Below are 26,446 nucleotides of genomic sequence, written 5' to 3' on the forward strand. Positions count from 1 at the left end.
ACTGTTTAAGGAGAGGTCCATGTGTGTGAGTCATGTTTGCGCAGCACTCTAACGTGATTCAGTGACCGGCTCCACACCCGACCTAACTGATTGATTGCTGCTCGTATAATCAACTGTGTTGACTCATTGGTCATCATTGAGTGTAGTGATTCACAAGAAAAGTTAGGGTCTCTGAGATGAGGCTATTTAGGGTTGTTTTTGTGCTAGACGTTTATCTCCCTCATTTGCATATCCTGATTTCTTACACTTTCAAAGAGGGGCCGAAAAAAGTAGTGCATGATGAAGGACAGGCAAGGTTGCGCAACTGCTGAATGTAAAACAGGGCCCTTTTCTTCACAATCACTTTGAACTTGGTGTTTTGCTTTGAATACATTGTTTTCTTTCTTTTGCATGGGGACATTACAGCATCTCCAATGGCCCAAGCCAGCGGGGTGGTGGGACAGAGGGGCCAGGGTGAGAGCTCTCCTCAGAAGAAAGCAAGAGCGCTCCACTGATTTACGCTAACAGCCCAGTAGGTGTCATGAGCTCTGCTTTGATTTTAATAAATTACTTTTAAACTTGGCAGGAGACTCAGACTTGTGAAACTCTAAATTTCAGTTGCCACTCAGGGAAAAAGACCCTCTTGTTTGTCTGCAGACTGCAAAAGCCAACAGAAATGCCCTGAAAGGACCCACTTTTATGTGGAGCCGACAGTTTGTCTGCTTGTCAGTAACCACAACACCAGGCTAGTCTCCGAGGCACATAGAGGTACTTTGATAAGCAAATTTACTTGCATTTTGTTGCACTTGACCTTACACCAACCATTAAAACCGGCTGACCATTCCTTTATGTATTAAACAAGGGGGGACACTGTGTAATATTGGTGGTCTGTTTAACTCTGAAAGGACTGATGTTTAGCAAAAAGTTTTCACGACTGTAAACAAATATTGATTCTATTGCATACAACGTAGCTCAGGCTTAACATTGCAGGTATTCAGGTCAAGCGGAGTTGGATGTTCTACGAGCTTCAAACCCTATGCTGCATTAGTCGTATAGCGTACCTTTCCACATGATTCGATAGCTTATAGGGCAAATTAATCATTTCCACCTTAAACTGTTAGCAGAATTACACTGCAATGCAAAGTAGAAAAGTTCTTACAAATAGTCGTGTCAGACTGGTCAACCCCCAAATTAGTACAAGTAGACTAATCCAACAAAACATCACACTAATTAAAAACTATTAAAATCATCTCCACAAATGTCGGAAAATAGGCAATGCCTTCTCAAAGAGTTTCACATCAGCCTAGGCTACTCCTGAGCGAGATATTTTAAGTAGCCTATTCTTGTTAGGCTACTTCAGTCAAAGTCCGATACAGTGTATTGGCCAAGTGCAATAATGATAACCATATTCACAGAGTAAAATGCCATTCAGTTGTTTTGCTTACCTCTTGCTTCACATGACATTAAAAGCACCAGGATTCCTAGGTAAAATACCACTCTGTCCACTGTGGCGTACATTTCCTCAAACCCTGTCGGCAACAGTTAAAATGATAAGTGCCCGTCAGAATTTGACACCCGTTCTAAGGAGCTTTTATTTGGTTTTGCAGTATTAGCCTAAACAGTATTTCCTCGTAGGTTACGACTCACGTGTTGATGGTAACTGGAAGTCCGGGAATCCAATGAAATCAGAAAAAGACAAAATTATTTTCCAGACAGGGGGATAGCTCAGTTCGTTTAAAGCCGCGCGTCTTTGGAAACGATTGTAGCCTAGATTTCGTCGAAATAGCAGCCCATACGCAACACTTCTTAAAAGTAAAGTAACTGTTCATCACCAGAATGACTCTCGGTCCGCCTCATCCCTTAACGTCGTTGTATGGACTCAGCATCCTTAAAAACGGAGTTCGTGATAGCCAATCAAAAAGTCGTGTAAGTTCCATGGCTGTTCGTCTCCAAGTACTGAAAGCACTGAAGTACTAGCGCCCCCCTATGGTAGGCTACTTGGCTAACACCACGAATTGCCCTCATTTTATCAGGACAATAGATGCATGAAACACAATCAACAAAGACTGTCTACTTCACTTTTAGTGTGTTAGACATAAAAGGAACACTCTGGGTAGGCCTATAGTCTATGCAATACAATTCTTACTTGCCAAAAATCTCTTGTCAGATATCTACAACTCATTTATTCATAATTTTAATAGCATCACAAATTCTTTGTAAGAATATTGCATATATCGAGGATGTTCATTCTTCTTAATAAAGTAATCCAGAATTACATTACTAACTGGTAGCCTACATGAAAGTTTTGCGTGAGCACATGAAACTTTCATGTGAAAAGGTTTTGCGTGCACACAGGAAACGTTCATGTGCTCACGCGAAACTTTCATGTGCTCACCTGAAACTTTCATGTGCTCACGTGAAACTTTAATGTGCGCACGTGAAACTTTCATGTGCGCACGTAAAAGTTTCATGTGAGCACATGAACGTTTCCTGTGTGCAGTCGAAAAATCTTTTCACATGAAAGTTTCATGTGCTCACGCATAAAACTTTCATGTGCTCACCTGAAACTTTCATGTGCTCACGCGGAAACTGTGCTCACCTGAAACTTTCATGTGCTCACCTGAAACTTTCATGTGCTCACCTGAAACTTTCATGTGCTCACCTGAAACTTTCATGTGCTCACCTGAAACTTTCATGTGCTCACCTGAAACTTTCATGTGCTCACCTGAAACTTTCATGTGCTCACCTGAAACTTTCATGTGCTCACCTGAAACTTTCATGTGCTCACCTGAAACTTTCATGTGCTCACCTGAAACTTTCATGTGCTCACCTGAAACTTTCATGTGCTCACCTGAAACTTTCATGTGCTCACCTGAAACTTTCATGTGCTCACCTGAAACTTTCATGTGCTCACCTGAAACTTTCATGTGCTCACCTGAAACTTTCATGTGCTCACCTGAAACTTTCATGTGCTCACCTGAAACTTTCATGTGCTCACCTGAAACTTTCATGTGCTCACCTGAAACTTTCATGTGCTCACCTGAAACTTTCATGTGCTCACCTGAAACTTTCATGTGCTCACCTGAAACTTTCATGTGCTCACCTGAAACTTTCATGTGCTCACCTGAAACTTTCATGTGCTCACCTGAAACTTTCATGTGCTCACCTGAAACTTTCATGTGCTCACCTGAAACTTTCATGTGCTCACCTGAAACTTTCATGTGCTCACCTGAAACTTTCATGTGCTCACCTGAAACTTTCATGTGCTCACCTGAAACTTTCATGTGCTCACCTGAAACTTTCATGTGCTCACCTGAAACTTTCATGTGCTCACCTGAAACTTTCATGTGCTCACCTGAAACTTTCATGTGCTCACCTGAAACTTTCATGTGCTCACCTGAAACTTTCATGTGCTCACCTGAAACTTTCATGTGCTCACCTGAAACTTTCATGTGCTCACCTGAAACTTTCATGTGCTCACCTGAAACTTTCATGTGCTCACCTGAAACTTTCATGTGCTCACCTGAAACTTTCATGTGCTCACCTGAAACTTTCATGTGCTCACCTGAAACTTTCATGTGCTCACCTGAAACTTTCATGTGCTCACCTGAAACTTTCATGTGCTCACCTGAAACTTTCATGTGCTCACCTGAAACTTTCATGTGCTCACCTGAAACTTTCATGTGCTCACCTGAAACTTTCATGTGCTCACCTGAAACTTTCATGTGCTCACCTGAAACTTTCATGTGCTCACCTGAAACTTTCATGTGCTCACCTGAAACTTTCATGTGCTCACCTGAAACTTTCATGTGCTCACCTGAAACTTTCATGTGCTCACCTGAAACTTTCATGTGCTCACCTGAAACTTTCATGTGCTCACCTGAAACTTTCATGTGCTCACCTGAAACTTTCATGTGCTCACCTGAAACTTTCATGTGCTCACCTGAAACTTTCATGTGCTCACCTGAAACTTTCATGTGCTCACCTGAAACTTTCATGTGCTCACCTGAAACTTTCATGTGCTCACCTGAAACTTTCATGTGCTCACCTGAAACTTTCATGTGCTCACCTGAAACTTTCATGTGCTCACCTGAAACTTTCATGTGCTCACCTGAAACTTTCATGTGCTCACCTGAAACTTTCATGTGCTCACCTGAAACTTTCATGTGCTCACCTGAAACTTTCATGTGCTCACCTGAAACTTTCATGTGCTCACCTGAAACTTTCATGTGCTCACCTGAAACTTTCATGTGCTCACCTGAAACTTTCATGTGCTCACCTGAAACTTTCATGTGCTCACCTGAAACTTTCATGTGCTCACCTGAAACTTTCATGTGCTCACCTGAAACTTTCATGTGCTCACCTGAAACTTTCATGTGCTCACCTGAAACTTTCATGTGCTCACCTGAAACTTTCATGTGCTCACCTGAAACTTTCATGTGCTCACCTGAAACTTTCATGTGCTCACCTGAAACTTTCATGTGCTCACCTGAAACTTTCATGTGCTCACCTGAAACTTTCATGTGCTCACCTGAAACTTTCATGTGCTCACCTGAAACTTTCATGTGCTCACCTGAAACTTTCATGTGCTCACCTGAAACTTTCATGTGCTCACCTGAAACTTTCATGTGCTCACCTGAAACTTTCATGTGCTCACCTGAAACTTTCATGTGCTCACCTGAAACTTTCATGTGCTCACCTGAAACTTTCATGTGCTCACCTGAAACTTTCATGTGCTCACCTGAAACTTTCATGTGCTCACCTGAAACTTTCATGTGCTCACCTGAAACTTTCATGTGCTCACCTGAAACTTTCATGTGCTCACCTGAAACTTTCATGTGCTCACCTGAAACTTTCATGTGCTCACCTGAAACTTTCATGTGCTCACCTGAAACTTTCATGTGCTCACCTGAAACTTTCATGTGCTCACCTGAAACTTTCATGTGCTCACCTGAAACTTTCATGTGCTCACCTGAAACTTTCATGTGCTCACCTGAAACTTTCATGTGCTCACCTGAAACTTTCATGTGCTCACCTGAAACTTTCATGTGCTCACCTGAAACTTTCATGTGCTCACCTGAAACTTTCATTGAACATTTTTGGTGCACACCAACTTAAAAAAAAAAAAAAAAGCCATGTAAATAGTAACTGAACCACATTTATATAGCGTTTTTCTACTCCTCCGAGCACTTTACAATTTCATGCTTTACATTCACAAACACCCAAACAGTTATACAGTGCTGGCAGAGGCTACCATGCAAAACGCCAACCTGCACATTGTTTGGGGTTCAGTGACTTACTCAAAGACACTTTCACAGGGTCATGAGGAGCTGTGCTCGGACCAGCAACCTACTGGTTGCCCAACGACTCCTCTGCGTCCTGTTGTTGGTGGCGCACGCCACTCACCTACAGCAGCATTTGCCCCCTGTACCGTGCCACTTCCCTACTGTCCCGCAACACTTATTCCAACCCCATGGACGGATTATGAACTTTCGGGCCCCGATGTATTAAGGGCCCCCCACTAATTGTCGCATATGTGGGAGGGGGGTTTTGATGGTCCTCCCCCAGACAAATTTTAATTTGTTTGATGTGATTTCCATAAGACAAAAACCACATCAACATCCATCATCCAGTTGCATAAGGATAATGAAAACTGACCAGTTACATCATGAGCAGACATGACAGTTACAACTGTCAACATATGGTCCTCCAATTCATTAGCATCTTTTTTTTGGTATGAACACAAATTGCAACAAACCTTCAGTTAGGAACCTCATTGACAAGGATGCAGCAAACTGACTGGACTGTCTTTCTTTCCTTCTAAAAACTGATTTCCTGTATTCTGGTACATATGATGGCCAATACTTTAATTCAATCAGATTCATAGCCTTCATCCTGATGTGTTGATATTGAGGCAATGATTCCATGCAATGGCTTGGGCTTCAGGGCCCCCTGACCCCTGGTAGGCCCGTGCAGTAATCCATCCCTGTCCAACCCCCACAACCCTCGCTCTAACCCTAACCCATGGAACAGTTGGCAAGTGGTGCAGGGCAGTAAGCGCTTGGCACGGGACGGTAGGCAAGTAGCATGAGACAACAGGCATGTGGCATGCACCACCAACATTGCAGTACATTATTGGTAAGTATTTACCCCTTGTCATCAATTATCAATGTACCGGGTAGGCTTATCTTTACATAATTTTTAAACGTCTATCAGATTGTCCAGCACATGATGCTAAAGGGCTTAAGGGGATGAGGGTCACTTTCCTTCACAGTACACCAGTTACATGGTGCTATACCAGACATTCTGGGTGTGTGGAGGAAATGAATAGATACATCTTTCTAGGCTGTGTACCATCAAAATGAGTTTGATGTAATAATTTTAAGGTAAAGCAGTGTTTCTTTAAATTAAATGAACTTCACATCTACAGTACACATTTCCCTCACCTTGAATCAAACTTTAGCATATCCTATCCATCTGTACAATCAAGTTATTTCGAGAAGTTGCCATGACACCAAGATTTTGATCTGTAGGTTGGCGCATCATTGGTAAATGTGTTCAGCTCTTGTTAGCTTCTCAAAGAGCCTCTGACTTTTAATGCAGTATTACTGTACACACCAATTCATTCATTTTGACATGAATTTGTTTCTAGACTGTTTAATGACCACTTGTGCTATAACAACGCAGCAGGAAAGACTATAGAGTACAATCGGAATAGTCTCAATTCAGGTGTAATGCCTTGTTTTTCAGAAATTGCAGCCAAACTTTCTATAGTAGTTGAGCCTAGGTGAGCAACATTGAGAAAGGTCATGCATTTCATAAACACTAACTGCACACATTCTAATGTCAAAGTGAATCAAAAGTTGCAGTCAGTCCAGCCTTTTCATTTATGTGTGAAGTGTTCCAAGAGCGCTGCATTGAAGCAAATGCCAAACCATTTCTGTTTACTTTAGTCTTTTTTTAATGTCTTGATGTCCGCGTGAAGCACTTTAGAATGCACTCTCCATACAAATGTGCTTTATAAATAAAACTTGAATGTTTCAAGTTTATTTTATTGCAAGACCAATACAGCTATACATACCACAAGAGAATCTGAACAAAAACAATAAACGAACTTCAACTATACATAGAATGTGTTGCATTTTACTCAGCATTCAAGAACTTTTAAATAGACAAATCAACAATGTTACACAAGTCATATATTTCCTCCTTTTATTGAAAAAGACAAAAACCACATCAACATCCATCATCTAGTTGCATAAGGATAATGAAAACTGAGCAGTTACATCATGAGCACACATGACAGTTACAACGGTCAACATATGGTCATCCAATTCATTAGCATCTTTCTTTTGCTATGAACACAAATTGCAACAAACCTTAGAAACCTCATTGACAAGGGTGCAGCAAACTGACTCGACTGTCTTTCCTTCTAATCAGTTTATAACAAATTGCCTCCGCTTCCCTGTTTTTTTTCCCCCACTTTCCCTCATTTACAGCACCATCTAGAGTTAGTTTGGCAAAAAAAAAAAATAAGATGGTGGCAGTAGGCTGGAATGGTAACTGGCTGTAGCTAACCCTCCAAATCCTGACACCCCCCCCCAAGGTCACATTTATACAATTGTCATCTTCCCAATTGGAATAATCATCTCATCTACACCATTAATCCAAAACCACATAATTAGGATATACTTGTTCCAACTGATGCAGTCTCCATGACTTCAAGTGAGAAGCTTCCAATACAAACCTAAGAAGGTACAAGAGAAGTTTAAGACAAAGCCCATAAAATATCTATAGAAAGCCATTAATTAACAGTTTAATGTTTCAGGCCTTGAAGTCAGATTATTGCAAACAGTTTACTTTAACCTGTGCCAGCCCTGATTTATTGTTCCAAGATTAAATGATCACAGCAAGGAAGATGACCGTTGCCATGATTGTATCAACTTGGGTCAAATTTATATGGCTAGATGGAGTGCCGTTAAAGCATACATACCTGTTACGGATCCTGAGTAGGAACATGTGCAACAATTATAAACCTGCATCCAGATAAGTAAAACCTTTAGTGCATGTACAGTCAGTCAAACTGAAAACAAACAATGGAGGCTCAATTAATTAATTCTTCCTCAGTTAATATGAATGATGTGTTGAGAGCACATCACAGCACACAATCCAGGAATCAAACAACAAATTGCAATGCATTCAGTTAAAAAATAAAAACTTACAAGATCAACCACCACGCAAGGGCAATATAACCACTCCACATTCAATCGTTCCTGAAATACAAATATAAACACATCAATAAGGATTCAAAACCAGAACCACTCAGTGTAGGTTATATTTGAGATTAATGAATGTTTGACCCCAGACTAGGAAAGTCCCAGTGCATGTAGGACACTCCACTCTCAGAGGGGACACAGCACTGCCATCACTCAACATCAGAAACCACTAAAACAGTGGCAACTAAGAAGAGTCAAACTGGCTGTGCCTTCCTATCCCAGCAGAGTAACACTTGTTCAGGCATGGTATAGGCCTGGACAGCTGACTATAGCTGGGTGACGCAAAGTCAAGAGTTTAATTAAAATGCAGTGACAAACCATTCAACATCAATTATATTAACCCATTACATATGGAGTGCAAAGCACTTAAATTTTTTTACAAAAAAAAACTCCACCACCCTGCAGTATGCTAAGTAGTGAGGTTAGCTAGCCTCCCTAGTCTCCACCTACCACGTGGTCTTGAGTCTTTCAATGTAGGTTAACATGCTCCAAATGAAATCGCCCAAGTGAGACTATTAAGCACTAACACACAAAACTACGTAGGATACAAAACTCTTAGAGTACATTTTTATTTAGCTTCATATTAGCCTATTGTTAACGTTTCCGCGAAGAAACGTGTTGCTACTGAGCAGAATCCCACATTTTGTAACGTCATGGTAATTAATCGTTTGTTTGGCCTATATACGACATAGGACTAAAGAGATTAACATTGCAAAAGTAATGCAAGGAACACGGATGAAAGAAATATCCTACCATTTGTAAGGCCAACGCTTCCCCACCTCGAGCACGACACAACGAGAACATTCACCCACCACGCCACATTAATTTATATAGGGATATGGTACCATAGAGTGCAACATGAAGAGCTACTTCCTTTATCCCAGCATTACAAGCGATGCATGTCGGTATAGCATTATTCCGCCCAAACCTTCAAAATGTTGTTTTGACTTATTGAGAGCATTTCACATGTTTTACTTTCCGATGCACGTATATATTTTTTCATATTTTGCAGTACAGATGCACACATTTATTTCACTGTCTATGGTCAACACAGATGCGGTTTACAAAAAGGAACAACGCATAGACTAAAGGAACAAAAACTGTGTTTTATTCGCGATTTCACGGAAAAGTAAAATTACCCCAAATGGGACAGTCTATCAGAATCATATGCTACATTTTCACTTTTAAAAATATTGGGGGGAGGGAATCATTATTCTTGAATCTGAGCACTGTCACACTTGGAGTACATGTTAAACACCATCTTAGGATGTTTTAGCTTGAATAAAATACATTTTAGACGCATTTAACCCTAACAATGTCAGGACATGACGGAAACAGTTGTAGCCTATACTTATAACTTATGTGTACAATTTCATGTTAGAATTCTATTATTAAATTATTTACTAACGTAAATGTGTCATTAATGGTGTTTTTCACCCAAAAGATGTAGGCCTACATTAATTCCTATGATTCATTCGCATAACGCTACCACCAGGGGGCGCCGCGCCTGTCTTTCACGAGCAGGCTGACGGAAAGCAAGGATTTATATCCGGTAGTGACACTAGAACCTGAAACTAGGAAAGGTGGATATTTGCTTTGGTTCTGTGCAAATTAATACGACGATTTATCCCTGAATGTATGTCAGATAAATGCGGTATCGTACTTTCACGGTGATTATGACATTACTTGTAAAACGACGTCGATAGACATTGGCTTTGGCTGATTTAACCTCAGACATATGGTTGTAATCTCGCAGTCTACTTAGTCAGCTAGATAGCATAACATTAACCTACCAACGACAGACTATATTGGACGTTTGTGCTTTTCTCTCTACTGTCTTCAACTAAGGTAACGTTACACGCAATCAAACGTTCATGCATTGTTTTGTTTGTTTTTCTTCGTTTATTTATAGTTGCTAAAACGAATGTCCGAGGAACTCTTTCCAACTTTTAGTTTTTCTTCTCCTATCATATGAGAGCAATTTAGCAAAGTAAAAATATTGTGCTATCCCTCTGAATGGGTGGTTGATGATCCAACAGCATTCTGAACTTGTCTTAATCTGTAATTGTGGAAATGGATATGATGGATAAGCAAAATTGACATTACCTGAATTGACTCCAATATTTCTTTGAACTAACATGGATTCAAACGGCAGTTTTTGACCCTCGTTGATAAGTGACACTTACACAGATATACAAGTTAATGTTACATGTGCATTCACGCAGTGTGCCAGGAGACGGAATGTTAGGTGAGGGATGTGAAATAAGTGGCCTCAGAATCATTTGGTCAAAAGTAGGACAAGTGTCAAGTCTAATGGCATATACAACTATGTGTGAATTTATCCATATTTTACTGAGTCATGCAATTTACGTTTATAGCAGACAAAGCAAAACTGTTCATCTGTACAAAGGTCAGACATACAGACATTGAGGAGTTTGTAAAACTTTCAAGGCTGACTTGTATAGCCTAGTTTAGCTGGTTTTACACTTGATAACTTGTGTTAAAAATCATTTTGTTTTTGTTTTATTACAGCACTTTATCACAATGATATCAGAAGGCAGTTCCTTCATAAAGGGCATGGCACTGGGAGCTGTATTTTGCTTGTTGCTTGCCATAATGGGGAGTTTCAGCCCAATTCAGCCCAGCTCTCCAGATGCTGAAGAGGAGCACCACCACCACCACGTCATCGCACCGAGCAACAAGGACATGCAGCTGCTGAGCGAGGCACACATGCTGGAACTGAGCCAGAAGGTGCGGGTGTACTGCGCCATCATGGTCACGCCCAAGGTCCTGGTTCACTGGGCAGCAGTCAATGAGACTTGGGCGAAGCATTGTGACAAGACGGCCTACTACAGCTCAGAATCCTCCAAAGCCTTAGAGTCGATTGACCTGCAGGAGCAGGATGAGTGGGCAAGGATCCGAAAGGCCCTGATGCACGCGTACGAGAATGCTGGGAACCTGCGCTGGTTCTTCATGGCTCGCCCTACCACATTTGCCATCATCGAGAACCTGAAATACCTGATTCTGGATAAGGACCCCTCTCAGCCATTCTACCTGGGGCGCTCGCAGAACTCCGGGGAGCTCGAGTACGTGGAATACGATAGCGGCATTGCGTTCAGCTACGAGGCGCTGCGACGGCTCATGGAGGTGTTGAAGAGCGATGACCTCTGCCCGGAGCAGAGTCGCAGCCTCTGGAAGGTCAGCGAGGAGAAGCAGCTGGCCATCTGCCTCAAAATGCGGCGTGCGCCGCCGAGCGGGGGAGGGCACGGGCGCGTGAGCCTCTTCAACAGCCAGAGCATTAACGCCCTCATCACGGAGAGCATCGCGCAGCACCCCGACAAAGTGCTGGAGAGCTGCTGCTCAGACATGGCCATCAGCTTCAGCGGCATGTCGCCCAGCCAGATGCAGGTCATGATGTACGGCGTCTACAGGCTCCGGCCATATGGACATGACTTCCATGACTCGATGATATTTCTGCCTCCCAAGGGGTCAGATAATGACTGATTCATGTTATTTTATTTCCAGCCTTGTAATAGAAAATAAGACAGGTCCTGTGACATTAGGCCTGGATGCTGTAGGGCCATGAGGGATTGTTACACATATATGATGCAGTCAGATTGCATAGAATGTTGCATCCACAGAGATCAGCTGCTGTGATTGTTTGGGGAATGTATAATATTGTAACATTTGGAGGTTGAAAAAAAAAAACCTTCATACCAAATTAAAGGGACCAATGTGAGAATGGGTCAGGAGAGGGCAAATCCTATATCTAAAGTACTTTTATTTTTGTAATTATTTTATCATCTGTACATTTTCATATTACCCTTTGAACCTACTTCTTTAAGGCTTAATCAGCACCCCTAGTATTGAAACTGAGGCACATTTGGGCAGCCGTGGCCCACTGGTTAGCACTCTGGACTTGTAACCGGAGGGTTGCCGGTTCGAGCCCCGACCAGCGGGCTGCGGCTGAAGTGCCCTTGAGCAAGGCACCTAACCCCTCACTGCTCCCCGAGCGCCGCCATTGTAGCAGGCAGCTCACTGCGCCGGGATTAGTGTGTGCTTCACCTCACTGTGTGCTGTTTGTGTTTCACTAATTCACCGATTGGGTTAAATGCAGAGACCAAATTTCCCTCACGGGATCAAAAAAGTATATATACTTATAGTTACTTATACATAACCCTTGTCATTTATATGTGCAAAACCTGTGAACTTTTCAGCATTCATGACACTGTAACAAGGTCTGTGAGATCACCTGTGATTTGATAAATTATTTGTAGAGAGACAAATTACAACAATTACAATTACCTGGAACCGCACAACTTGATCTTCTTTAATATTTACATAAGGAAGTATTGTTAAATGAGAATATGTCAGGACAATGAAGACCTTTCCAGGTTACCATAATGATGATAATGAATTTTTACATATGTCACTTGTCGTACTGTCAAGTCTTCCTTTTAGTAAGCAATATAATTTGGTGGCATGTAAGAGATAAAACTCACAAAACAGGCAGATATTTGAACTGCTATGACCTAGAAAACAGTGCATTGCATTAGGGGTGTACAGTGCTCTGCATAATGATCAACTGTTGCTCTTGTCACCAGCCACTCTCAACATTACACAGTCCCAATAAAATTGCTGAACTAGGTTGTTTAGATATATTAATTACAACATTGTGATGCCTCAAATATTCTAGTGTTTTTGAACATTACCTTAATGATTGAATGACATGAAGGCCTTTTAAACTGGAACTACTTGATCAGTGTAACCTGCAGCAGTGGGATGAGTTTACAATTAATAGGAGTCTTGACTTGAGACTGAGACTGTTTAAAAGTAGGGTAATTGGGTTTTGTAGTCACATCTGAATACAACTTTCCAGTGATAATGGCACATACATTACCCGTTGCATCATCACATAGGTCAAGCTAAATACACATAATTCAGAGGCACATGCTGTAAAATTGCAGAATGTAAGTAATTAGTGCAAGGTTGTGCTGTGGAAAAAAATCCCATAGACCAAAGACTGTGCACCCATCACCAGCTCTTACACAAAACCTAAACCTTCCAGGAAAAGAAAAATCACTGGTCAAAGAGTAAATCTGAGGGATTATTTATAATGACTTTCTTATAGTTTTTAAAGTATGTGCTCAGAGAGAGTGAGAGATATAGTCACACCTATTGCAGTATCAGTACAAAGTTTGATAATAAACCATGTGATAATTCAAATGTTTCTTGTTTTTGCAGCTTCTGAATTTCTATTTTCTAACATTTGAAGGTGCTCTAAGCGATGCTGGGTAACGTCACTTCTGTTGACTTTCAAACAAAACAGAGAGCTAACTCGCTACTTCCCTCCCCCTCCCTCCCGTGCTGCTCCCGTGCAATTGAAACTCTCCTAAACGCGCATCTCTTCTGTGATTTGCTGGAACAGTTTGTTGTGTTTTTATGAGCTAGGTTTTTCTAGGTTGTTTTTGTTGCCGTTTTTTTAGCCTGGGCTGTCCACAGAGATCGCGTTTTTTTTACAGTGTATCCAGGACACAGACGGCTAGCGGTTGGTTAGGTGATGTTTGCAGTAAGTGACATAAAATGTTTTACAAACGTGTGGCATCGCTTAGAGCACTAATAAGTGCCATATTAAATGCCAGAATAAGTGTCATAGTCAAGAACAAAATATAGAAAGATTTAAAATAACTTGAATGTAGGCTTTATTTGTACATGACGGTGAGGGTTTGTTTCAAAGCTTCCAGCTTGGTAGAGTCCATTGGTTTAACAGTATTTGCGTTGCCTGGTGCTCACGGTTCAGAGGTGCGTGTCATTCGTCTGATTGGAGTGTCACTTATACGTCTTCATGTGCCACAGTCCATCATTGAGATAGTGAACATTTTCAATACCGATACCTTTGTTCACTCGTTCTCTGTAATGGAATGATGTAAGAGACATTCATGATGGACAGTAGTGTTGAATATGTCACAAGCCCCACCCTCAAACCTCCTGCTGTACTTACATGTCATCTGCAGACATCTTCATCACTCCAACACATAGTGCATGCTGCTTGCCTTCTGCCATTATTGCCTGAGAGGTTAAAAGGGTCAAGGGCAAATTTGATCTCAAGATAACCCCTTGGCACACCCCACCAGCTTTGAGTAATAGTAGTAGTAGTAGTTTAATGCCATATCAGCATATATGGCTATATTGTGGCAAAAGGGTATAATAAAACAATTAGGGCTGCACAATTATCACAATCACAATATGAACCAGTGCAATTATCGCAAAGCCTACAAATAATCATGCACAGTTAATCTGGTCACATTTAAGATTTTTTATATTCATGTCATCCTCCTTGACTACGCAAATTCTGATTGGTGAGTATGCCTGGTATGTGAGAAGCACAGCACTTCTGATTGGTGAGTTTCGCAGTCATTCAGGAGTGCTGTGTTTCTCATGCACTAGGCATGCTCATCAATCAGAAGTGGCACAACTTAGAGACATTTGGAATACTGAACTGAATCAGTTCATTGACATTCAAAAATCATATTGCAAATTGCAAACAAATAGAATGACATAGATAACACAAAGGATGTAAATAAGGTTCTTCAAATCTACATGTGGTGTACACCTTGCTTTTTGTGGTGCCCCATCATCTCTGAACACAGAAATATGAATTAAAACAACAGTATTCACACAGGCATCAGAGTAAGAGCCAGAGATTGAAAGGATACAACTACTTTGTCTGAATCAGCAGGGTAAAGCTTGGCTCCGGGAGACGTCAGCCCTGGGCACATGATATTAGCTCCACTCAGGACAAATTTAATGGCCCCTTTGTCAACTTGTTGATGAGGAAGAATAAAGGGAACTAGAAAAATACACGTTAAAAAAAAAATCAAGTTACAGAACAATATATGTTTCCATACATTCAAGTATATGGCGGTCGGCAACACATGGCAGTACATATCTTACATTTGTGCAGCAGTCTGAGGGTTGGGTAAAATGGCCCCTCTCTTTGTCTAAAGAAGAGGAGCTCTCCATTTACTGTGAGGATTTCAATATGTTCATGACTTCATTAGGTGAATGTTGTCACAAGCAGGAAGAAGAAAGAGGCAGAAAACAGGTAGATCATGTTAATGAGTATCTGCCCTAGAACCTCCCTTCCACTGCAAGGAAATAATTTTTCATTATTTGTGAACAAGCAAATCATTATTCATTCAAGAGGGATAAATTAACTATAACATACCATCTCACGATTTTAACCGGATCTTTTTTTGGCATGATTTGATTGAGCCATGCGTCAATGTCAGGAAACTGGTCCAACAGCTGATTTTTGATTCCCTTGATCACTGATGTCTTCAGCTGAATGCAGTTGGAAACATTTTCCTTTTCATCAAATCTGCAAAAATAAGAAGACAATATTCATTCAAATGTCATTTTCCTTCCTACTTTCTCTTAACTTACTTTAAGCTTGAATAAGCATACTAAAAATGTCATTGGTATGTATATATTCACTTCACTGTTTAATGTTTTGCAACACCAAAATGTTGCAATTATGTCAATAAATCAACCACAAATGAATGGACAGAATCAGCAGGCTTATTCCATGGTTTCAGTGACAGGACTAGTCCGATGATGAACATCAAATACTGACGAAGGCACTCACGTTATGATAAACAAGTTCCCCAACACAGTAACATTATGTTAACTTATCAAGCTAAAGCTAAAACATGTAGCTGGCGTTCTCCTTGTTTGCCTATTTCAATTAGTGTGGATTGAGTGAAGCTGTCAGTTGACATAAACCAACGAGCTATCCAAGCAGATTGTAACGTTATGTTACAGCGTCTAAGTGAACTTGTCAACCATGCTCAGCTGGGTCACTCTAACGGTATGGGAGCATATTTTTGTATAGACACATTCATCTGGTCACATAATTATACCGTTATTTCAGAAGAGGTTTCATGTCTGCTAGCTGCACGCTGGTTTATTTCGGCCAGTAAAGTAAAACGTCATTATAACTTCGCTATCACAGCTAGCCCAGGCTGTTTGGCTAACAAGCTGAATGGACGATTGTAAAAACAACCAATCTGTAACTTACTTTTTAAACATTTTTGTAGATAATGGTCAAAGTTGTGTCTTTCTTTCACTTGGCAATCCAACTTCGTATTGTTGTCCTTTATCACTAACCAGAAAAATCACAAAAATGAGCAAATGTTCGAAAGCATGCGATGTTCCTCCCTTAGTGACTGGCAAGGTACAATGCAACTACCGGTCTGGTTTTTGTTCGATATCAAAATAGTGGAATTAAAACATCAACTGGTTTGAAATTACAAATTAACTTAGTTCCTGATGTAGTCTGATACATACTATTTTATATGAAACATTTTAAATAATCAAGACTGTGATTTTTTCATAATCAACACTTATGTTGTATACGATACAGCTTTTACTTTGAAATATGTTAAACGATAACAACAAAGGAAGTAATACATGTTAGGGTCACGTTGCCAAATTTGAATTCTGGTGTGTGAAAGGAAGAAGAAAGGTTGGTCTATTTTAAACCATTATGCAATTGACAAATAATAAACACAATAGAACTAAATGTAAATTTCTCTCTGTCCTCGAAGCAGACAGTTTTTAATAGAAAAAACTGTGAATGTATGAGGAGGTAAAGTGTTTTGTCCAGTGGTGTAAGAAAACCTAGCGAAAAAAGAAGCTCTCTGACTAAATTGATAGCATTTGCAGCAATGGATATTTAAATATCCGTTAGGCTTCCGCGATTGATTATATGCTAGATACATTCTTTCAAATACAAAAGAGTCTGTGTCGGTCAACAACAGTGTCATTTATTTGTTTGATACGTAATGACATTAAAAGAGTGAAGTCCTGTGCGGCTAAGTCCAACTAACGGTAGCGAGTTATGCGATTGCAAACCAAGTAATTTCTTGACCTTTCTTGATCTCACTGTCCAGCCAGAATAGCACGCGGTTCATTCGTTTCGACATTGGCTCACGGATATTACCTGTTTCATCAGTGTTTTTCCAACCATATGTGCATTTGCAAATACTTTGCTTACTGAACACTTTGCAAATCTTTTATTATTATTTCATGCACAGGCTAAGATGAACAGACGGATTGTTTCCACTTGCCTTAGTAAACAGGTCCACGTCCTCGAACTCTCTGACGAGGACAGCTCAGGAAAAGAGAATTGTTTTGGGAAAGGAGGAGGTCATCAAAATCGAGTTGTAATCGACTCAAGTGACGGAGAATTTGATAAAAGTGAGTTGATGTTGCCAGACTCATTCAAGAATAAAACGAAAATGTTGACCGGCGTCCTTTGGTGCTGCAATGCATTTCATTCATGCGTATAAAATATGAGCAGATGTTGTATTTGTACTCTTACCAGTTTTGGAAAAGCTTAAAACTCGAACAACTGTTCCCAAAAAGTGCCGATCATCTGCTAAGAAAATCAGGTGAGAATGAAAGGTTTTCATGTATTGTTTAGTAATTACCATATTTCTGCATTCCATTATATGACCTTTCTTTTGAGGATGTTTACCAGTACTTAAACAATATTCAAGTTGTTCCATTTTCTTTATACTAGTAAACAGATTTCAAACCCATGCAGTGATGACAGCTTTGAGTCATGTAAGTAGTTGAGTGGGTGTAATTTGTTTTATTTACACAGTGGCTGTAAATTGTTCTATGAGGATATTTCCACTGAAATCTCCATTTGTTTACCTGTACAATGTCTTCTTTCTTAAATGTTTCAGTATTGACCCGTGTCAAGACTCCTAAGTCAGCACCAAGAAAAGGTTCCGTCAGTAAACATGATGGGTTAGTATGCCGTTTGGTTTTGAACTTAAATAAATATTAGTTACTTTTTTACTGACATCAAGTGTGTCCTTCTCTCTACAGTCTGAAAGCAATCAATGTGGACTCATCTTCTGATGATGACTCTGTCCTTGAGACCAAGAAACCCTCTGTTTCCCAAGGTGCTGTAATATCACATGTTATTGCCTTGCCACAGGGGTGCCCCAAGGGCTCAGTGCTGGGGCCCCTTGTTTTTGCTGTGTACACTACCTCATTGTGCCCAATCATTTACTCACACAGGTTCTTATATCACTGCTATGCAGATGATACCCAACTTTATCTATCCTTCCTGTCTGAGGATTCCACAGTCTTGGCGCGGATTTCTAACTGTCTCTGATATATCTGCTTGGAAGAAAGAACATCACCTCCAGCTAAACCTCTCTAAGACTGCTGGTCTTCCCAGCCAAACAAACCATATATCACAACATAAACATCAAAGCTGACATACTCTCTCTTGCACCTACCAAGGCGGCAAGAAACATAGGCGTCATGATTGATGACCAACTGACCTTCTAGACCGCTACAGATGGTCTAGAACACTGCGGCCCGCAAAAACAAAAAAGGGCACATGTTACCCCGCTGTTCATTGAGTTCCGCTGGCTTCCCTTAGCCGCCTGCATCAAATTCAAGTCACTAATGCTTGCATACAGAGTGATTGCTGGGTCTGCACCCACTTACTTAAGTGCTCTCATAGAAACTTGTGTAGCCCCTCTACCCCCACTCCCATGGCAATCCAGCCTTCTTTTAATCTGTGGTCCCCTGATGGTGGAACAATCTGCCAAGCTCCATCAGAGCAGAGGAGTCCCTCTCTATCTTCAAAAAAACTCTTGGAAGACACAACTCTTCCAAGAATTCCTCCTCTCCTAGCGCTTCTGGCACTCACACACCTAATATGCACTTACCACACTCTTCCCCCTCATCCCTAGCCTGACGAGCCAGACCCACATTAAAATGTAGGGTCTGGACACTCACCGTTCGCAGTGCTCAGTCCGAGGGGCGGGATAATCAGTTGTCTTTCAAATTCCCTCTGCACGCATAATGGGACAGCGGCAGCGCTATGAGTCCCATCGTTTCCCACCAGCGGACTGGTTGGCTAGTTCAAGCGTTTGCCAACTTAATAAAAGCAACTTCGTGTCACACTGTTAGCCAGCAGCAACATCCATCTTATTTGTTTTCAAGTAGCAGGGAATTTAAGCCAAACCGTTGCAACTCTACCATCAATCATTATGTTAAGCCCACCTAACGACTCTATACACGATTTCATTGGCCTGATTAAGTTTCGATTTCTGGAGCTCACAAGCCAACGGAGAGTTGCTAGACTAGCCCTGGCAGCAAATGTAATTTGCTGCCGCTAGGGGCGCGTCTAGATTTCTAGGCTACCTCATCCCTCCTCCCACTCCACTTCCCTCTTTTCTTTTCTATCTCCTATTCTACCACTTCTCCTCCTCCCATACTTCTAATAGTACTTAATATGTAGGCACTCCTATCCTCTAGTACTAGACTGTTACCGGTAGACTGTGGCCGGTTAGCTCAGTTGGTTAGAGCGTGGTGCTAATAACGCCAAGGTCGCGGGTTCGATCCCCGTACGGGCCAATTTGTTGAGTGGGCAGCCGTGGCCCACTGGTTAGCACTCTGGACTTGTAACCGGAGGGTTGCCAGTTCGAGCCCCGACCAGTGGGCCGCGGCTGAAGTGCCCTTGAGCAAGGCACCTAACCCCTCACTGCTCCCCGAGCGCCGCCATTGTAGCAGGCAGCTCACTGCGCCGGGATTAGTGTGTGCTTCACCTCACTGTGTGTGTTCACTGTGTGCAGTTTGTGTTTCACTAATTCACTGATTGGGTTAAATGCAGAGACCAAATTTCCCTCACGGGATCAAAAAAGTATATATACTTATACTTATACTAGTATTGACAGATGCAGCGATAATTCCTAGCAGCGATAATTCCTCTCCTCTGCGCTGTAGTTAAGTGTTATTCTAATGCTGTAGCTGTAGCCCTGTAGTTGAAATGTTGAAATGTTAATAGCTTAAATTTGATTCTATTGCTGTAGTGTAGCTATAGCTTAAATCTAAAAATGCCTACATTTAATAGCCAATTGAATTGTGTAATTCAAACCCACCCTCTTGCAATTGTTGCCACTAGTTCTTTGTGACTTATAGTTATATGGTTTCAAACCATACTTTACTCTGATCATGTATAATTCGCTGCTTCATGTTCTCAACAGCCAAGTCAAACATCAAGCCTTTTCAAGTCTCACATCAATTCAACTCTCCATTCACAAATGCCATCAAGACTACCTATTTACACCCCAACCCAAAGCAGTGTTGCGATGATCCTGTTATGTCAGTCACAACTCCCATCCAATCATCTGCTCCTCCGAAGACTAGCGTTTCTAGACAGCCATCTGCGAGTTCAGACAGTGATGGGAGCTTTGAGGAGTGTAAGTTTTGGCAAGAGACAAGACTGAATGGATCAAAGGAGTTTATTAGCTTTTTGATACATTTATAAAAGCAACCACAAATGACACAAAAATGTTTTTTTTACAGTATCTGGGATGTAACACTAAACTCAATTTTGAGGCACCAGCTTGTATGCGATATGCTAATGTAACTAATGGTTCACTTTAAGGTCTCATGGCACTCTATGTGCTTCTCTCTTTGTGTTAAAAAAGGGGTGCACACATCCAAAGATTTTCAGGTGCCAGACAAAGTATATGTTAAAAAGAGAGGACAGTCTCTAAAAGGCCAACATTTCGTTCCCCAGAATCTTCTTCAGGCACTCAATGTAAATGCAATCTAATCAACAGTCTGATTAATCACACCTGCTGCAGCAAACATTTGCCTGAGGAAGATTCTGGGGGATCAAACGTTGGCCTTTTAGACCTTCCTCTCTCTTGGTGTTAAAATCTGACTATTAGTTTCTTTTTCTCTAAATGCAATAGTTTTAAACCGGGTGAAGACGCCGAAGGCACAACTAAGAAAAGCGTCAGTCAGTGGGAGTGAAGACAGGTGAGAGGACAGATTATTTTTTTCTTGCATTAGAGTGTAAAGTAAAATGTTGTTTGTATAATGTATATTTTTTTTTTTTACAGTTTGAAAAATTTCATTGTGGATTCTTCAGATGATGATGACTTTGTTTTTGAGTCAAGGAAGCCTCCAGCCAACAACGGTATTTGTTATACCTCACTTTCTGCAACCAAACTCATCTGTTAACATAATGAGTTTCAATAAAGTACTCTCTTGCTGTTGGTATCGAAAGTAGACACATAATTATTATTTTTTTTATCTGGTTTAATAGGTAGCACCAAATCCAAACCTCCTCCTGAGCTTTCACCACAAGTTGAGAGACGACCCCTCTCAAACTATGACTCCCCTGTCTTCCTCACTGATGATGACGATGACTATGCAGATGGAGTCGCCATCACAAGCACTTGGAAGAGCCGCCACACCAAGTCTACATCAGTGACCCCTCGCTCAGTCGCCGCTCCCGCCCCATCCTCTGCTCCTCCAAAGTCCAGTCAGATTAAACTGAGTGGCTGGGTCAGCTCAGATGAAGAGGAGGTTGAGTCTTTAATGGACCGCCTCAAAAAGAACTTAAGGCTAAATAGTGACCGTGCCCAAACTCCTAAAAATAAGCCAGGTATTTTGTTGTTGTTGTTGTTGTTGTTGTTATCCCTTCCGATAATGTTAATATTTATCTATACTGATGCATTGACTTGCTTTTTTTTTTACAAAGTTTTGCCTCTCTGGAATGTTTTAAAATTCTATTTTTCCATTGCAGAGCCTAAGCAGAAGCCCTGCCTGTCCGATTCATCTGTAAAGGGAAAAATCCAACCAAAACACAGACGTGAGAAGGGAGCTGAGAGTAACCACACGCCTGTGCAACCTCCAAAAATCCCACTTGTCAGTCAGACGGAGCCCAGAGCCACCAACGGAAGCAGGTATGTCTGTCAGTCTCTGTCTTTCTGGAGTCAAAATATTAACGTTTTGAAGTATGCTGTTTGAAAATCAACAAACAAGTCTCTGCAAACTCCTATCTCCATACCAGGGCTAATGCCTGTAAAGTCCCAGGCTGTTTCCTGCAGTCTCTATCGGACCCTACATCATCTTACTGCCGCAGTTTCAAGCAGAACAAGGAAGAACTTACCAGCAAACTGTATCGTCTGTACAACACCAGTGTTTTCGAGAGCAAGGTAAGTAGGCAGGTCTGCCCTGTGGGGTCCTTGGAAAAATCAGAGAACGTTACACGCTTTCCATCATACTTTCCCTGCAGGAGAGGGGGAAAGGGCAAGGAGCAAAAAAGCCCAATAGATACAGAACTGATCTCTTATGCCAACTGCTGTACTCCACACCATTTAAATGAAGTAACGTTTTCAGTCTTCAGCCTCAGAGAAGAGGACTGGTCTGCAAAGTCACTTTCCTTATTGCTGCATTAGACTATTAGACCCATGTGGTACCACAGAGGCCGCTGTGTATTAATAATATCATCCCAAACTTTCAGCTCCCAGCCGACATGTCCGTCACTTGGTGCAATAAGATGAGGAAGACGGCAGGATTCTGCATCACAGGCCAGGAGCGTGGCACAGGCGTTCGTTATGCACGTATAAGACTGTCTGTCAAAGTCTGTGACTCTGCAGGTAAATTGTCCCCTCCTTTCGTTTTCAAGTAGCTAGCTGCTGTAAGGTCTGTTAATATGAACATGTTAGTCATAGACTGTGTAATATGGGGCTCAACTGTTGTTTGTAGACCGTCTGAGGGACACCCTGGTCCATGAAATGTGCCACGCCGCCCCCTGGCTTATCCACAACGTGCGGGATGGCCATGGACCCATCTGGAAAATGTTTGCCCGGAAAGCCACGCTGGCCCATCCCGAGCTGCCTATGGTCAGCCGCTGCCACAGTTACGACATCAAGTACAAGTTCCAGTACCAGTGCAACCGCTGCAAGAATACGTGAGTCAGTCAACAGATTAAGAACGGTGGAGTTTCCTGTGAAAAGTCTATCTATCTATTAGTTCTGGTGAAAAGTCTAATACATGATGATTAGTGTGATACAAGATACAAAGTCATTGATGGTTTTAGTGATGAAGTTAATTTAGTTGTTATTTTTACTTTCCAGCATTGGACGGCACTCCAAGTCACTGGACACCCAGAGGTTTGTGTGCGCTCTCTGCACAGGTCAGCTGGTGCTGCTCACGCCCGCCAATTCCCGCGGACCCACGCCTTTCGCAATCTACGTGAAGGAGAACTACAAGACAATCCGGCAGCAGCTGACTGGCCAGAGTCACGGGGACGTCATGCGCAAGCTCAGCGCGGACTTTGCCAGCAAGACGCGTCTCAGCGAGAGCTGAGCGCCTGCTGAAGGAAGGTTGGGGATAAAACAAGAGATTTGTGGTTCTTACATGCATAACTAATAAATACCTCACCGATGAAATCATTTGGCAGCTTCAACAAAAATCAAGCCATACTATTTGTTAGCTGAAAAGGGACTCAGAAATTGAATCTCAACTAGTGAAGGAGTGGGACAATATGGGGAGTGTAATTCATCTGCTGAAATATGCTGGAAATGTTTTAACTATCTAATATGTGACGGTAATAGATAAGTCCTAAAGTTATGACAAGTTCACTAGTCACTAGTCATGGTTTGTGTCTTTTTAAATGTTTCTGTGAATTTCTGTGTTCAGTGATGTGTCTTATGATCTATTTTGTTTTGTGTCTTTCTCAATAAAGACTTTGTGTACCAACAAGGCAAATTGTTTGTCACTGAATACAATGCATTTTGTATAACAAGACTGTTATGAACATAAGTAAATACTGTAGAATTGATAAAATGATGATGCTATTTGCTGAAGCCTTTGTAACGGCACTAGACATTTGCCTCTGCACAAAAGCAAGCGGGAGGTGACAGTATAAATATTGTGGTAGGGATGGGTATCCATGGCAACTAATTAAGTGTTGATCATTGATTATATTAAAATGAGAGGAAAGGACCCTGATAACCAAGGCACACATGGCAGAGCTGGTATGCTTTGTGAAAGGTCTCTGGTGCTGCATTTGGCTACAGACATCAGTTCAGATGTCTTGTATGACAACAACATAATGAGTTATATGTTGAAGATAAATTGCTTACATTTTAAAATTTAACCTGATCTTCAATGAATTCATGCTGATTCAAAGGTGAGTGAATGTATTTTTCTTACATTTATATTAATTCCATAAAGTATAATAATATAATGAATATACAGTAGGCCTATAGTGAATAATATAATAATATATACTGTATAATACATAGTGAAAGCTGAGCTGCAGTGAGGTATATCAAGACCGATTTTTTTGATGTGATGTGACCATAAATTTATTTCAGATTGATGTGTAGGGCAGGAAAGTTACATTTTCAAATTCTGCTGTCTGACAATATTCCTTCCAAAAATTTGTCACAAGAACATAGTCTGTTACATTTTAAACAGCTTTTCCTTTCATCGCCCAAGTTGATGATACCTATTCTAACAGGCTCTTTTTGGTGTACAACACTATCATTTGTCCTTGACAGGCATCATGAAGATATGTAATGGCACCATAGTGGTGTCCATGGACCCCCACCTATATAACATTGTCAGCCTAACCATTGCGTGCTTGATCTGCGTGGGCAACATGCTCCTGAGCATTCCCCTGCTGGTGGCCATCTGCAGGTCTCCCTCCCTCCTCGGTAAGCCCCGCTTCCTCTTCCTCTTCCACCTGCTCGTCTGCGACGCCCTGCAGCTGGTCATCCCGCTGGCCAGGGCCGCCCTTCTCACCTCACGCCTCACCATGCCAGTGACCCAGTGCGTGGTCTTAATGTCCGCCGACCAGTTCTTGGTCATGGTGGCCCTCCTCCTGCGCGCCGCCCTGTCGCTGGATCGCTGCGTGGCCATCCGGCTGCCCCTGCACTACGAGGCGCTGCTGAGCCCCGTACGGCTGCGGGTGGTCGTGGTGCTCGTCTGGACATTGCCTCTGCTGATGAGCGTAGTGACCATGTGGGTGATGCTGGACCGCGTGCACATGGACGCGGCCATCCCACTCTGCCTCCTTTACGTGGTGGTCTGCGGGACCCTGTGGGACCTGGGGCCTGTGATTATTTTCTACATGGCGGTCAGCGTCTTGCTGCTGCCCGTCTCCTTTCTCACCATCCTCGGCTGCTTCGTGCTGCTCTGCTACCAAACGCGGGGGCAGCTCTGCTCACAGCGCACGGCCGGGGTCACGCTGGCCATGCAGGCCGTGCAGATGGTCATCCACGCCATGTCGATGGTGCTATCTACAACCAATCTCCTCAGCAGCGAGAAGAACGAACAGTGGTCCCTGGCCACCAGCATTACTTATACCCTGGGCATCTCGCTCATCTCGCTGGTCTATGGGTACCGCTCTCAAGAGCTGCGGTGCAGATTGCTGAAACCCCTTGTGTGCAGTCAAGTCAACACAAGTCAGTGAACTTTTCACACCTATTATATTGTATTCAACTTCAGGGTCCTCAGGGTTTCAGAGGATGCATCATACAAATTAGTTCAAATAGGATGAGATCTACATTTTTATTTGAAAATGTAAAATTGCCTATTTGACATCTACACCATGTTGCAATGACTCCCCTTATTTTCAGTTAATGTCTATATTTCCTAAAGTATACATTTAGTTTTATGTCTATATCTGCAACTAGGTCATCACAGTAAGGGTAATAATATATATGTTCTAGTACAGGAGAGACCCTTAAAGAAAAAAAAACATGTGTAAATCAGAATCAGCAATCAACCAAAATTAGTTTAGAAATATCGGAATATTGAATATCGGCAGAAATTCAATATTGTGCATCCCTAACACTTAAAAGTACAATATAAAAAAATATATTGAAATGGTTGTAATATTATTTCAGTTGCTAGCCTATATATTGAAATGGTTGTAATATTATTTCAGTTGCTAGCCTATATAATTTCTGCTATATTTTTTCTTATCAATCCCTTGTTTGGTATGTATGCTGCAGGTTGAAGTGTTCTTAAGCCCATACAAAATGTAGATTGTGTGGCAACAGAAAATGATCCAAGGTTATATGGTAGACAAAGCCAGGCCTAGTTTTTGACAATGCACAAATGTAACATAATATGTTAATGATGCTATAATACTGTGACAATTGTTTTTACTATGGCCTTTGAAGGGAATAATGTTTTATCAAGAGCTCTTATCAGATATGTGAATTCAACATGGATTATAAATAAACATGCCACTTTAAAAAAAAAACGAACTTGCTCTGGATAGTAGGTCCAGGTGTATGGCTGGATACCCATGCCTATAAATTGCCTGTAAATTTGACCATCAA

General features: G+C 41.6%; 5 protein-coding genes, 1 long non-coding RNA gene and 2 other non-coding genes across 10 annotated transcripts in view; 4 read left to right on the top strand and 4 right to left on the bottom strand.

Moving 5' to 3' along the window:
• fgfrl1b (fibroblast growth factor receptor like 1b) overlaps positions 1-1,843 on the bottom strand; it is a 24,228-nt gene extending 22,385 nt beyond the window's left edge. The window contains exons 1-2 of the mRNA XM_048232370.1: positions 1,627-1,843; positions 1,425-1,508 (exon numbers count right to left, since the gene is read on the bottom strand). Coding sequence (XP_048088327.1) covers positions 1,425-1,497 — 73 coding nt within the window. The 5' untranslated portion in view covers positions 1,498-1,508; positions 1,627-1,843. The remainder of the gene's footprint in view (positions 1-1,424; positions 1,509-1,626) is intronic.
• Positions 1,844-7,177: 5,334 nt separating this feature from the next.
• LOC125286488 lies at positions 7,178-9,081 on the bottom strand. The gene is made up of 4 exons (XR_007192189.1): positions 9,009-9,081; positions 8,202-8,252; positions 7,973-8,015; positions 7,178-7,726 (listed from the first exon to the last, which is right to left on the bottom strand). It is a non-coding gene; the product is annotated as an uncharacterized LOC125286488 (long non-coding RNA).
• Positions 8,330-8,532, bottom strand: LOC125286992. Its single transcript, XR_007192271.1, has one exon. It is a non-coding gene; the product is annotated as a small nucleolar RNA SNORA74 (small nucleolar RNA).
• Positions 9,082-9,785: 704 nt separating the features above from the next.
• Positions 9,786-12,000, top strand: c1galt1c1 (C1GALT1-specific chaperone 1). Its single transcript, XM_048231600.1, has 2 exons — positions 9,786-10,103; positions 10,788-12,000. The coding sequence occupies exon 2, from the start codon at positions 10,800-10,802 to the stop codon at positions 11,757-11,759; it is 960 nt and encodes a 319-aa protein (XP_048087557.1). The 5' UTR covers positions 9,786-10,103; positions 10,788-10,799; the 3' UTR covers positions 11,760-12,000.
• Positions 12,001-13,940: 1,940 nt separating this feature from the next.
• On the bottom strand, positions 13,941-16,513 carry mcts1 (MCTS1 re-initiation and release factor). The gene is made up of 6 exons (XM_048232316.1): positions 16,336-16,513; positions 15,484-15,636; positions 15,210-15,307; positions 14,972-15,105; positions 14,257-14,324; positions 13,941-14,166 (listed from the first exon to the last, which is right to left on the bottom strand). The coding sequence occupies exons 1-6, from the start codon at positions 16,344-16,346 to the stop codon at positions 14,085-14,087; spliced, it is 546 nt and encodes a 181-aa protein (XP_048088273.1). The 5' UTR covers positions 16,347-16,513; the 3' UTR covers positions 13,941-14,084.
• Positions 16,087-23,849, top strand: gcna (germ cell nuclear acidic peptidase). 3 transcript variants are annotated; one of them, XM_048232313.1, is made up of 15 exons: positions 16,087-16,125; positions 17,354-17,516; positions 17,644-17,710; positions 17,842-17,885; positions 18,011-18,074; positions 18,156-18,232; positions 20,333-20,548; positions 21,050-21,116; positions 21,200-21,276; positions 21,406-21,747; positions 21,889-22,048; positions 22,156-22,300; positions 22,609-22,744; positions 22,854-23,058; positions 23,225-23,849. In XM_048232313.1, the coding sequence occupies exons 1-15, from the start codon at positions 16,102-16,104 to the stop codon at positions 23,454-23,456; spliced, it is 2,019 nt and encodes a 672-aa protein (XP_048088270.1). In that variant the 5' UTR covers positions 16,087-16,101; the 3' UTR covers positions 23,457-23,849. The 3 variants fall into 3 exon arrangements, with proteins under 3 accessions (XP_048088270.1, XP_048088272.1, XP_048088271.1); XM_048232315.1 differs by lacking the exon at positions 16,087-16,125 and adding an exon at positions 16,707-16,782; XM_048232314.1 differs by lacking the exon at positions 16,087-16,125 and adding an exon at positions 16,834-16,905.
• Positions 19,630-19,703, top strand: trnai-aau. Its single transcript has one exon. It is a non-coding gene; the product is annotated as a tRNA-Ile (tRNA).
• Positions 23,850-24,148: 299 nt separating the features above from the next.
• On the top strand, positions 24,149-25,692 carry LOC125286601 (beta-3 adrenergic receptor-like). The gene is made up of 2 exons (XM_048231800.1): positions 24,149-24,282; positions 24,656-25,692. Exon 2 carries the CDS (start codon positions 24,661-24,663, stop codon positions 25,567-25,569), a length of 909 nt encoding a protein of 302 aa, XP_048087757.1. The 5' UTR covers positions 24,149-24,282; positions 24,656-24,660; the 3' UTR covers positions 25,570-25,692.
• Positions 25,693-26,446: the final 754 nt, after the last annotated feature.

The sequence above is a fragment of the Alosa alosa genome, chromosome 21 (genome assembly GCF_017589495.1).
Source record: "Alosa alosa isolate M-15738 ecotype Scorff River chromosome 21, AALO_Geno_1.1, whole genome shotgun sequence".
NCBI classification, from domain to species: Eukaryota; Metazoa; Chordata; class Actinopteri; order Clupeiformes; family Clupeidae; genus Alosa; species Alosa alosa.

Coding starts and splice junctions, on each gene's coding strand:
- mcts1 (XM_048232316.1), bottom strand. Junction 15,106..15,209: donor CCTCAGACTGCTGCACAAAT/GTAAGATATGTA, acceptor GTATTTTTCTAG/TTCCCTTTATTCTTCCTCAT. Junction 14,167..14,256: donor AAGATGTCTGCAGATGACAT/GTAAGTACAGCA, acceptor ATTCCATTACAG/AGAACGAGTGAACAAAGGTA.
- c1galt1c1 (XM_048231600.1), top strand. CDS start 10,800: ATGATATCAGAAGGCAGTTCCTTCATAAAGGGCATGGCACTGGGAGCT.
- gcna (XM_048232313.1), top strand. CDS start 16,102: ATGCTCAGCTGGGTCACTCTAACG. Junction 17,886..18,010: donor TGATGACAGCTTTGAGTCAT/GTAAGTAGTTGA, acceptor TAAATGTTTCAG/TATTGACCCGTGTCAAGACT. Junction 18,075..18,155: donor TCCGTCAGTAAACATGATGG/GTTAGTATGCCG, acceptor TTCTCTCTACAG/TCTGAAAGCAATCAATGTGG.
- LOC125286601 (XM_048231800.1), top strand. CDS start 24,661: ATGAAGATATGTAATGGCACCATAGTGGTGTCCATGGACCCCCACCTA.